This window comes from Medicago sativa, chromosome 4, assembly GCF_051527215.1.
Source record: "Medicago sativa cultivar Bolivia chromosome 4, Bolivia_mono, whole genome shotgun sequence".
Taxonomy (NCBI): domain Eukaryota; kingdom Viridiplantae; phylum Streptophyta; class Magnoliopsida; order Fabales; family Fabaceae; genus Medicago; species Medicago sativa.
In genome coordinates, this window is record NC_140752.1 from 70871849 (window position 1) to 70884349 (window position 12501).

General features: G+C 32.7%; 1 protein-coding gene across 1 annotated transcript; it reads right to left on the reverse strand.

Annotated features, from left to right (window-relative positions):
• Nucleotides 1-6911: 6911 nt before the first annotated feature.
• On the reverse strand, nt 6912-10568 carry LOC146931428 (translocon-associated protein subunit alpha-like). Its single transcript, XM_085702918.1, has 8 exons — nt 10459-10568; nt 9540-9701; nt 9390-9440; nt 9103-9191; nt 8430-8507; nt 8108-8311; nt 7356-7427; nt 6912-7220 (listed from the first exon to the last, which is right to left on the reverse strand). Exons 1-8 carry the CDS (start codon nt 10526-10528, stop codon nt 7170-7172), a joined length of 777 nt encoding a protein of 258 aa, XP_085559044.1. The 5' UTR covers nt 10529-10568; the 3' UTR covers nt 6912-7169.
• Between the last annotated feature and the right edge of the window lie 1933 nt (nt 10569-12501).

A 12501-nucleotide genomic window follows, 5' to 3' on the forward strand; every position in this document is an offset into this window, starting at 1 on the left:
AATAGACAGTTCTTTTGGTGTTCATAGTCCCAAAAGAACGATTGGGATAATCCTCATGTGAGGGTGATGATATTTAGACACCCCATCCCCCATTCTACACCTCAAGTGGGTCCCACGTTTCCATCCTCCAAGACACAAAAGAAGGAAAGAGGAGAGAAATCGGTGGCATTTACTCATGGTCTCTCAATATCAGATCTCCAACAACAACACTAGTTTTAACATTCAACATAAACCCAGAACAAATTATTATTCATCTTCTTCATCATTATTTTCATCTTCACCAAATTAACTACAAATTCAGAAAATTATGAATGAAGTGAGACATTACCCACAAATAGAAAAAACATTATCAATACCCACAGATTAATTTATTCATTCACTCTCATTCTTTCAATTCTCTAAAAACCCAACTTCTCACTAAAAACAATATCCACAAACATTGATACCTTTTGCTGGATTTCAAAGCTTCCAACATAGATTTACGGTTGTTCATGCTCACATCACAATAATCAGTACCACTTTTTTTTTCAAAAAAAAAGATATGCGTAAGATTTTAGATCTTAATAAAATTCTCCTCAAATACCCTTGTTCAAGACATGATCAAAACTTCGAGCTTCAATCGGTTCAACATTAATGATTATTTCATTTTTTATCTGTTAAATTGTAAGTTTTTATTTTATTTAATGAAATTAAATTCAAAATAAAAAGCATGAACAAGAGAAAGAACGAGTTTGTTGTTGTTGCTGGTGGTGGGTAGGGATGAAAGAGAGAGAGAACATCAAACTTTGTGTCATAAGCATGTGAGGCTTGTTCAGACACTGAGTTTTCTTCCACAGATCTCAAATTTCAGCAGCGAATAGACCCCATGGTCGCTTCGTCACGCCGCAGTAACGGACTTCTTTCACCGCGTCGTAATCGTGCTTTTCATCGGTTCTGCAACTTCTGCTTTTTTCGCGGCTCTAGATTCAGTGGCGTAACGAGCAACGACTGACAAATATGAAAAATTCACGATCTTCTTTCTTGGCATATAATTTCTTCCTTCCATTGGCGAAAACAACAAAATAAGAATTCTTATTTTGTTGTTTTCGCCAATGGAAGGAAGAAATTATATGCCAAGAAAGAAGATCGTGAATTTTCCAGATTTGCCAGTGGTTGCTCGTTACGCCACTGAATCTAGAGCCGCGAAAAAAGCAGAAGTTGCAGAACCGATGAAAAGCACGATTACGACGGCGGTGAAAGAAGTCCGTTACTGCGGCGTGACGAAGCGACCATGGGGTCTATTCGCTGCTGAAATTTGAGATCCGTGGAAGAAAACTCAGTGTCTGAACAAGCCGCGCATGCTTATGACACAAAGTTTGATGTTGTCTCTCTCTCTTCCATCCCCACCCACTAGTAACAACACCAAACCCGTCTCCTTATCTTGTTCATGCTTTTTATTTTGAATTTAATTTAATTAAATAAAATAAAAACTTACAATTTAACAAATAAAAAATGAAATAATCATTAATGTTGAACCATTTGAAGCTCCAATTTTTTTTATCATGTCTTGAGAAAGGGTATTTAAGGAGAATTTTATTCAGATCTAAAATCTTATGCATATCCTTTTTTCTTTGAAAAAAAATGCTAATGATTATAGTGATGTGCGCATGAACAAACACACATCTATGCTGGAAAACTTTGAAATCCAGCAAAAGGTATCAATGTTTGTGGATATTGTTTTTAGTGAGAAGTTGGGTTTTTAAAGAATTAAATCAATGAGAGTGAATGAATAAATTAATTTGTGGGTACTGGTAATGTTTTTTTTTCTATATGTGAGTAATGTCTCACTTCATTCATAATTTTCTAATTTGTAGTTAATTTGGTGAAGATGAAAATAATGATGAAGAAGATGAATAATCATATGTTCTAGATTTACGTTTAATGTTAAAAAAAGTGTTGTTGTGGAGGAAAATTTGTTGTTGGGGAGGAGAGAGGATGTAGAGAGAAAACATGAATGAAAGTTTGTTGTTGGGAGGAGAGAAAGGAGATAGAGAGAGAAAGTGAGGGAGATCAGATACTGAGAGAACATGATAAAAACATGTTCTTCTTTTAATCTACTGGTCACAAGAAAACTTATGCATGGTGCACAAATTTAGTATTTGTGCATGGTAAATGCCACCTTCCCCTAAACCTTTATCTTATACTAACTAAATCAATCAACATGTCAATTATTGGTCTATATGTCAAGGTAATACATGTTAGAGGGGGTGAATAGGGATTTAAAAGTTTATCGAGCTTGTAGCGTAAGCAATTTTGAACAACAATTGACGACGTATTGGATTTATGCTTGATTCAATGGCAATGACAAATGTAACAAGACTATGTTTAATTAATAAGATTCATTAGGAATTGAGAGATTCAAAGTCAAATCTTAACACAATCTATTATTGATAATTCTCACACAAGTTACAAAACAAGAAAAACTTCAAACCAAACCTAAGAGCAATTAAACAATTATACTGGTGAACACAATGTATATGTGTTTGATAAATTGACAATAGATTGAAACCAAATGTGATCTATGTGAAATAAGATAAAACATAATTCAATGAATTAAGTCAAGTTTAACAAGATAAACCTATATCACACTCAATTTCTATTCTAGCAATTTATCAAGCAAACATATACATAATTAATCAAAATTAAATACTGGTGAACACAATGTATATGTGTTTGATAAATTGACAATAGATTGAAACCAAATGTGATCTATGTGAAATAAGATAAAACATAATTCAATGAATTAAGTCAAGTTTAACAAGATAAACCTATATCACACTCAATTTCTATTCTAGCAATTTATCAAGCAAACATATACATAATTAATCAAAATTAAAGAGGATAGGGAAGAGAAACGACACCGAGATTTATAGTTGTTTGCCATTTCGTCCTCGCGTCGGGATACATCTACTCTTCTTGATGGAAAACGTCTCCACCAATGACTTCCACTGAAATATGAATGTTTGATTACAATGTGATTACAAGAATTTCTTGAAACTACCCTGGTTCTTCAATTCATATGCATCCACTCCCTCAATCTTCAAATACCCTTTGAAATTGGTGTTTCTTGATGTCTTCGAATCCTCAATCACCCGTATGAAATTAAAGGAACTAACAAGCCTGACCTCAATTGAAAACTTGTAGACATGCAATGATAAGCACATATACAAAGTATGGGCATGCAAAATGAAAGAAATATACAAGGTTGAGTCCAAGCCGATGAGAATAAACACAGATTGAGTCATTAGTAGATGGAGAGTTCTTACCAATTTTGTCGAGATGCAATAATGTTTCTAGAAACATAGTTGTTAAATGCGGCCGTGCGGCCCGCTATCGCGGCGCGTAGCGGAATTTTCGAGGGCAGCGCACCAGACCGCGTCGGCGCGTGTCGGTTGGTCGTAGCGGTCAATTGTGGCCACTTTTTGTCGAAGCGGTGCGTTTCTGATGCCGTCAAAGCGGACGCTCCGACATAATGAAGAAAATTCAATTTTGTCAAAGCTTTTAAACCGTTTTCAAGGGGAGATCTGTTAATACGATCAAAGTTAAGATGAAGAAGAAGAAGGGAGATCTGTTAATACGATCGATGAACATGAAGATAATTGTGATTTACACTCTATTTCTCTCAAAGACACTAGGGTTGATGGGAGAGAAAGCAGAAGAACAAATCATGAAAACAAAAACCAGATCTGTGGCTGGCGGCTGATGGGAGATAAAGCAACTAGGGTTGATTATTATTTCATTCTTTTATAGTAGAGATGGGATTGGGCTAGGCCCAATGACCTAAGCTAATCAATTGGGCCTTCTCTTTATTACCATTTCTTTTTACTGTTTTGTTTTTGTTGTATAAGTAAATAAAATGGTTCTAGAAAAAATGGTTTTAATATTAAATACTAATACAAAATATATTAATAAATATATGTTTCATTTTTATTAATACTAATTATTAAATACATTGTTTTTATAATAGTATTTAATACTCCATCCTGTCCTATTTACAAGAGACAATTTACTTTTTAGATACATTAACTAATTTATGTATTTGGTTTATGTTCTTGACTAGATACATACATTATTCAATGTATCTAAAAAGTCAACTTTCTCTTGTAAATAGGATCGGAGGGAGTACTAAAAACAATTAATCATCTTTAATATGTCATTTATATTAAAACTAAATATTTATTATTTCCATATTTTCTTAGTCCTAAAATATTTAGTTTTAGTGTCTGCGTCATGAACTAGCACCCGCATCGCTCCCCGTTCCTGCTCCGCTCCAATTTTTTCTAGAAATGCCATGGACAAAAGGTAATAAATATAGGGTTTTGCTTATTTAAAGCAAGAGGTATCTAAGATACCTAGTTCCCTGCGGATCTTAAGAAAGGAGTCGGATGGTAGAGATTTTGTAAAAATGTCAGCAAGTTGACACTTAGTGTCAACATACTCGAAAGTCACATCTTTCTTTTCAACATGATCCCTAAGGAAATGATGTTGAATCTCGATGTGTTTAGATGTGTTTAGTTAATGAATGTAAGACTAGGTTTTTGGTGAGATTGATAGCACTAGTGTTTTCACATTTTATTAGAACACAACCTAGTTTTAAATCATAGTCAAGTAGTTGTTGCTTAGGCCATAAAATTTGTGAGCAACAACTACTGGCTGCCACATATTCAACCTCAGAGCTAGAAAGAGCAACGCTATGCTGCTTTTTGTTATGCCATGAGATTAAACAATTTCCAAACAAATGACAAGTCTCGCTAGTGCTCTTTCGATCTGATTTGCAAGCGGCAAAGTCAGAATCTGAAAACCCAACTAGACAACAAGAGCCCCCCTTTGGATACCATAATCCAAAATGAGTAGTTCCGCTTAAGTGGCGCAAAATTCTTTTAACAATTTTTAAATGAGATTCCTTGGGGAGGCTTGGTATCTATAACACATTCAAACGCTAAAAATGATATCGGGCCTACTTGTTAAATAAAGGAAAGAACCTATCATGCCTCGATACCTTTTGCTGTCAACGTCAATGCTGAATTCATCCTTGTCGATTGAAAGAGTTGAGGCCATGGGAGTGGAAATTGACTTCCAATCTTGCATGTCGAACTTCTGGAGCATCTCCAAAGGCGTATTTTGTTTGGCTAACAAACGTTCCCTATTTGGCTTGCTTTATTTGGAGACCAAGGAAGAAGGTGAGCTCCCCCATAAGACATTTCGAACTCACCCTGCATTTGCTTAGAAAATTCACTACGCAATCTTTTATCAGTAGACCCAAAGATGATATCATTAACATAGACCTGAATAAGTAAAATATATTTTTCTTTACGTTTACTAAACAAAGTAGTGTCTACACTTCCCCATGAAAATCCCTTTTCTAATAAACACTTGTTCAATCTCTCATACCAAGCTCTAGGAGCTTGTTTGAGACCATAAAGAGCTCTTTTTAACTTGAAAACATGATCCGGAAACTCAAGATCTTCAAAATCTGGTGGTTGTGACACAAATACTTCTTCATTTAGTAAACCATTTAGAAGAGCAGATTAAACATCCATTTGATAAAGTTTAAAGTCAAGACAACAAGCAAATGCCAAAAGAAGACGTATGGCCTCAAGGCGGGCTACGGGAGCGTAAGTCTCCTCGTACTCAATCCCCTCCTCTTGGTTGTACCCTTTTGCCACAAGCCTTGCCTTGTTTCTTATGATTATGCCATTTTCGTCCAATTTATTCCTGAAGACCCATTTGGTTTCAATGATTGACTTTCCTTTAGGACAAGGAACTAAATTGATTTAACTCATCTCGCATAGCAAGAATCCAATTTTCGTCAATCATTGCTTCTTTTATGGTCTTAGGCTCACCGCATAACTTACTTACCTGAGACCGAGTACTTACTCCTTTTTTTTATGTCGCCTATAATGTAGTTTTTCAAAGGGTGGTCTCTTGTGGCGATCCAATCATGAGAAGACAATGGTGAGGTTCCTTATTTTTCATCCTCGGGAACGTCTTCCTCAAATTCCTAATCCTTGTTGTCCTCGTCTTTCGGAGGAGCTTCTTGTTGGTCACCATCCTCGACAATATCCTTTGTATCAATTCCTGCAACATCAGAAGAAGTACCTTTCCCAACCACTTGGGGAGGTGTCTCATCAAAAGCAACATGAATGGATTCCTCAACAATGAGGGCCCTCTCGTTATAAACTCTATATGTCTTGCTAGTAGGTGAGTATCCCAAGAAGATGCCCTCATCCGCTTTAGCATCAAATTTACCAAGCTTATCCATACCATTGTTTAAGACAAAAGATTTACATCCAAAGATATGACAAGTTTGGCTTCCTTACTTTAAGTCAATTTATAGGGTGTCTTATCTAGGATAGGTTTAATGAGTTAACAGGAAATTTTTGGAAAGACTAAAAATAAAAGTAGATATATTAAAAGGGTTGAAAAGCACATTTAATCCTATTTTATTAAAAATATGTAATATTGATTTATTTGGGCAACTATATTTGATTATTTTATAGTTTCGTGGTCTATTATTTCACAATAAAAAAAATTGAATGTCCAAACTCAAACATAAAAGCCCGTCATCAATTATAATGTTTAAATAATTATTTGTGGGGTCTAATTTTTTGTAGTTGCTTTATTGCCAAAAAGTTGCAAATATGGTGCCATCAATAGATCTAAGCCATTCAATTAATATTATATCAATGGCTGAAAATGGTACAAAAACATACTTTTCAAAGGTGCACAAATTTATCATTTGTGCATGTTAAATGGCACCCTAATATCTTCCCATAAATATAAATAAAACCAGAGAATGATAAAACACAGACTAGAAACCTATATTGGGAATCCGCACAAGATAAACAAAAAAAAAAAAAAAAAACACAATATAGATAGTAAAATGAACATTATCTAACAAAAATTGTGCCACTTTTCAAAAGTTCTATCCTTCCTAACTCAGATCCCTGTTAGTTTTTTCTTAGAAAAAGCTCAGCCTCATTGGAAGGGAAAGAGAAAAAACTTTAAACTACAACACAAAAGGCAGGTAAATCATTCAGCCACAATTCCTTGTGCTCTCTCAAACTAATTAACATGGTGTGTTACATCTCTAGTCATGTGTGGCTGAGAACTTGAGAATAATCTTTTATCTACTTCTTCTTCTTCGATTTGCTCGACAGAGACTGAGTATATGCAGTTCCCTGGATGACAATACAAGGCAAAAAAAGATATTTCGTTTCAGATGTCTGGTTTATGCTATAGGTTTAAATATGAAAAACTGAACAACATGGCATCCAATAAGTATAGAGATAATATACAGCAACATAAGACCATACCTGTAGCCATTCGTCTGTTGAAGCATCTGTAGATCTAGTTCCAACTTCAACTTTAGGAGCCCTCTTTGTTTTCTGATAAAATATTCATATAAGCAAACACGAGAATATCAGAGGGATGAAGGAAATATCAAAGACGGAGGTTTTCTTTGAAGATTTTCTTTAAAAGCACAAGCTGGAGCAATAACCAGGACCAAATCAAACGTCAGAAGTTTAGGGCCTTTTGGTATTGGAAAACGTTTGTTATTTTCATTTTATTTTTCACTCTATTTTTTGTTTTCAAATGTTTGTACTGAAAGCATTGAACACAACTGCTGTACAGTGTGCAGTTTAAGCCCTGTTTACTGTGAAAAAAAAAAAATTTAATTTTCTAAAATATGTGCTCATTTAACTTGCTAATAAGAATATGTGAGACTCTTAGAGTGAACCATTGTGATCGAGAGAAGATGAAATGCTAGCTAGGGATGATGCATTTCGTTGTTTCCAAAAAATGCACATATTTGTTCACTTCAAGAGTCTATCAATATTATGTTTTTGCTAGCAAGTAAAATTAACACATATTTTAGAAAATGAAAATAGAAAATATTTCACAAGGTAAACAGGGCCTTAATTTTGTAAATTGAATACAAGAAATGAAAACAAAAACCTCTTCATAAACCAAACAAACCATTATGAGAAAAATTAGCAAATTCAAAATGTGAAGGCAGTCAAATAATAGCAAATTATCTGGAAAAAAAAAATATAGATATTACTACCTTAGATAGGTTTTGTATTTGACCATGAATCCATAGCCCCAGGAGGACAAGGAGGGCAACTCCAAGAGTAACAAGAAAGACAGATTCGATGCTAAGAATACCACCAGCTTCAACAACTTCAACAGTGCCGTTAAAGAAGGTGCTTTGGTATGGTTGCTCGTCTATCTCATAAATAATAGTGCCGACAAGATCAAAACTCCCAGGCTGCACACGGAAAAATCATTAAGTTGTTATGAGATCAATGAGTATATGTATGGAAGTGCTGTCTATCTTGCCCTTGTTCAGAAACTAAAAGCAGTTGCCTTCAAGGTAATGGCAATACCTGCAAGAATTTACTGACTGCAAATATGTATGGGAAAGTAGCTTGCGCTGAGGCTGGTACAGAACCATTGTTGAAAACCTGCAATCAGAAAGAAAAAAAGTTTGCTTTATATTTATTGTGTACTGTCATTTACTGGATCAGAACAGGTGATACTGACACAACATTGCAGAACCGTATTTCCTTCACAAGAAATGCAAAATCATGTACAAACATATAGAACTCCTTCAGATGGCCGACATCATATATCCTAGCAAAATCTTTGGCTACTTGCATGTATCAAAAATATCACAAGTGCAATCTAATGCTCATTTTTGGCACAGGGCAGTAACTGGGTCAGCACTATGACATTCATACACGATTAAAAGCCATCTCCTACAGATGGCAAGTAGACCAATCTTTGTCACGTGTAGATCAACAGGAGGATTTGAAATTACTCCAAGGTACCTTTCAAGGGAACACAATATACTTTACTAATTACTATCCAACCTCTTTCCAGGAGGATTTGAAATTCCCGTTTCGTATAAATGGCTTTCATCAATTTGAGCATTAGAAGATTAAGATTGACTACAAGGAAGATAGCATAAATAATAATCATTTAAACTAACATGAGCAGTACAATTTTTGACAAATAAATAGCCAAGTTTAATTTAGATGTTCATTAACCAATTACTACCTGAGCAGTAAGATTTTGAACAAGCAGACGATGATCAACAGGAAGGTGAACACTAGCCTTGATTGCAACAACATTCAAGCTGGAGTCTCCTGTTATTAGCACAAGAAATAAACGAAGTCAGATAGACTACAAATAAAAGGGACCCTGATTTGACTCTTGGCTTCGCCAAAAAGAATGTAAAAAAAGAAAAGGCATAAAATATAAATACTAAACAACGAGAACAAAACATTTAAGAAGCTTGAAATCACAGTGCTGGATACACCAAGTATCCAATATGATTGAATTACCGTTATTTTTTACACCCACAAGCAGCTCTGTGTCTTCTCCAGCCGTAACCACTGCATTGTATTCATACAAACAGACAAAATCAACACATTATCAAATACAGAAAACAAAACTAAAGCTAAATTATTTGTACCAGACAGAACGATCCTTACATTTTGCAAAATTTTTTGGAAATACACTTATTGTATCAATTCCTGGAGCAGGAGAAAAGTCCCCAATGCTATCAAAGTCTTGGGCATCCTCACCAACAACGCCAATATCACTTCCTTCTTCAGTAGTAGTATCCACACCTTCATCTGACTGGCACCTAGCAACTAGCAAATGGAAAAAACCACAATCAAAAACCATCATGCACATAGCATAAAAACATTCTTATCAAGTAATTTGCAAAATCCGACAGGGCAAGTAAAATAACACATAAACCAAATGCTGAATCAAGCTTCCATCTAAAAAGATACAGATTTAGATTACTGAACAGTGAAATTTAGATTAAATTAAATTAACAGAACTAGACTAATACAGAATTCATTCAATTGCACCATGTTGTCGTCGTTCCTTCAAATAACTCTACCTCAGTATTTGCAACCACTTAAATTAGGAATTCCATTTGAAATCTATATTAAAAGTTCATCATTGAATCTACTTAAATACAAAGAATCCTTTCAAAAATAGATCAAAATACAACCTCAAAAAAAAAAAAAAAAAACTTAAAGTGCCATGCACAAGATTAAACAATGCCCTTTGATCAAAAAATAAAATAAACAATACCCAATATTAAAAATGTGATCGTTTCACTCTATATAACTTCAAACTAGTAATGTAGGTGCAGGCAATGAAATCATAAAATCATAACAAAACACATATATTCCCAACAAAGATCAAAATACCCCAAAATAAAAAACCAATTTTTAATACAAATTATAAATTATAAATCAGACCAAAGATCACAATGCATGCAAAAAATAAAAAAGAAGCAATTGGGTCGGCACAAAAGTGATCGTAACATGCAGAAAACGAAGCAAATGGATCATAGATAAAACGGATCTAGATCTATAATGTAGAGAAGCAAACCTTGAATGAACGGTGAAGCGATGAGGAGAAGAGCGAGAGAGAAAATCCAGAAGGAGTTGAAGGAAGCCATGGTTATGGTTGGTGTGTTATTTTCCGAATGAATTTTCAACGATGAAATAAAAACAGAGATTTGTAAATAAGGTTATTGTTCGTGTCGCAAACGATGTCGTTTTAATGTTGGAAAAAAAAAGAAATATTGTTTGTCAAATTTTCATTGGACGTTTTTACGTGGTGCCTCGTCACATTTGCTTTTGCTGCAATATATAAAGAAAGTAACCAAAAAAAAAAAAATCAATATATAAAGAAAACAAACAACATTTTCGCCTGATTTATTTGTTATTTCAATTGTATCTTTAAACAAAATTTTTTATAATATTGTTATAGAGTTAATAGTGTTTTTCACACTGTAATATAAATCATTTCCGATTTTCGCCCCTGTAAAATTTTCGATTTCATTTGCATCCTTGTAAAACTTTTTTTTTTCAGAAAACACTTCTCCCCAGTCCAACTCAGCAAATTTGCTTACGTGGCGCTGATTTGGCATTTTTTTCATTTTTTATTTTTTTATTATTTCCACATTAGATTTTAATTTTAAAATATTTGAAAATAAATTTTAAAAAATAAAAAAAATCTTAAAAATATTCAGTTTTTTTCCAAAAATTTAAAAAATCGAAAAATAATTTTTAAAAAATTCAGAAAAAATATTAAGATTTTTTCCAAAAATTAAAAAACAGAAAAATAGTCATATTTTTTTTCCAAAAAATTTAAAAAACAAAAAAAAATCTTCAAAAATTTAAAAGAAATTATTAACATATATTTTCGAAATTTAAAAAATTATAAAAAAAATCAGAAAATATAATCAGATTTTTTTTAAATTAAAATGATTTTAAAAAATTCTGGAATTTAATTTTCAAAATTAAAAAAAAGGTCATAAATTCTGGAAAAAAATTAAAAAATTCTGAAAAAAAATTAATTTTTAAAAATCTGGATACAAATTTAAAGGGTTTTATAAAAGTCGTGGAAATTCCATTTTTCCTAGAATTAAGCTCTTCCTTAGAGGAGGTGGAAATCATAAATCTTATAAAATCTTTCCATGACGATGGCAAAACCCTATGATATTATTTGAGAAGAAAAAATCTTATTATAGCCCCAAAATGGATTTTTGTTAGAATCATTAGGCAAAAAAAAATTTGTGGAATGAAATGATTTTTTTCCCAATATTTTATTAAAATTGTGGTATAAAATTTTTGAATAAAAAATCTGAATTTTTTCTATATTTGTATACAGATTTTTTTTTCAAAAAATCAGACCTCTTTTGTAATTTTGAAAATTAAATTCCATAATTTTTTAAAATCTTTTTAAATTTTAAAAAAATCTGATTATATTTTCTGATTTTTAAAATTATTTTTTTTCGATTTTTAAATTCTATTTTTTTTTATATTTCAGAAAAAATCTTAATATTTTTTCTGAATTTTTAAAATAAAATTCGATTTTTTAAATTTTTGGAAAAAAACAGAATATTTTTATGATTTTTTTTATTATTTAAAATTGATTTTCAAATATTTTTAAAATAAAATCTGATGTGGAATTTTATTTTTTACACTTGGCAATTTAAAAAAAATAAAAAATGAAAAAAAATGTCAAATCAGCGCCACGTAAGCGAATTTGCTGAGTTGGACGGGGGAGGGGTGTTTTCTAGAAAAAAAAGTTTTACAAGGATGCAAATCAAACTGAAAATTTTACAGGGGCGAAAACAGGAAATGACATATATTACAGGGGTGAAAAACACTATTAACTCTATTGTTATATTATTGATGTTATTAAAAAGGGTTGTGTTAACCGGTGCCCCGGGGGCACCGGTTAAGGTATCTAAAAAAGGAAATACTCAGTGTCGTTTTAGGTGTTTACACACATATTAAGAAATGCAATGATTAAAAGAAAGAGAATAGTTATTTTACCAAATTATCCTTATTAACTATTGGTTAGTTTTAAAAGTAATACTTTGGAAGTAGTGTGCAGAGTATTAATTGGAGGGTACAATTG

Excerpts from the sequence above, each read along its gene's own strand:
- LOC146931428 (XM_085702918.1), bottom strand. The coding sequence starts at position 10,528 with ATGGCTTCCTTCAACTCCTTCTGGATTTTCTCTCTCGCTCTTCTCCTC. Across the intron at positions 9,702-10,458 it reads CGCTTCACCGTTCATTCAAG|TTGCTAGGTGCCAGTCAGAT; the intron begins GTTTGCTTCTCT and ends TCCATTTGCTAG. Across the intron at positions 9,441-9,539 it reads TCCAAAAAATTTTGCAAAAT|TGGTTACGGCTGGAGAAGAC; the intron begins GTAAGGATCGTT and ends AATACAATGCAG.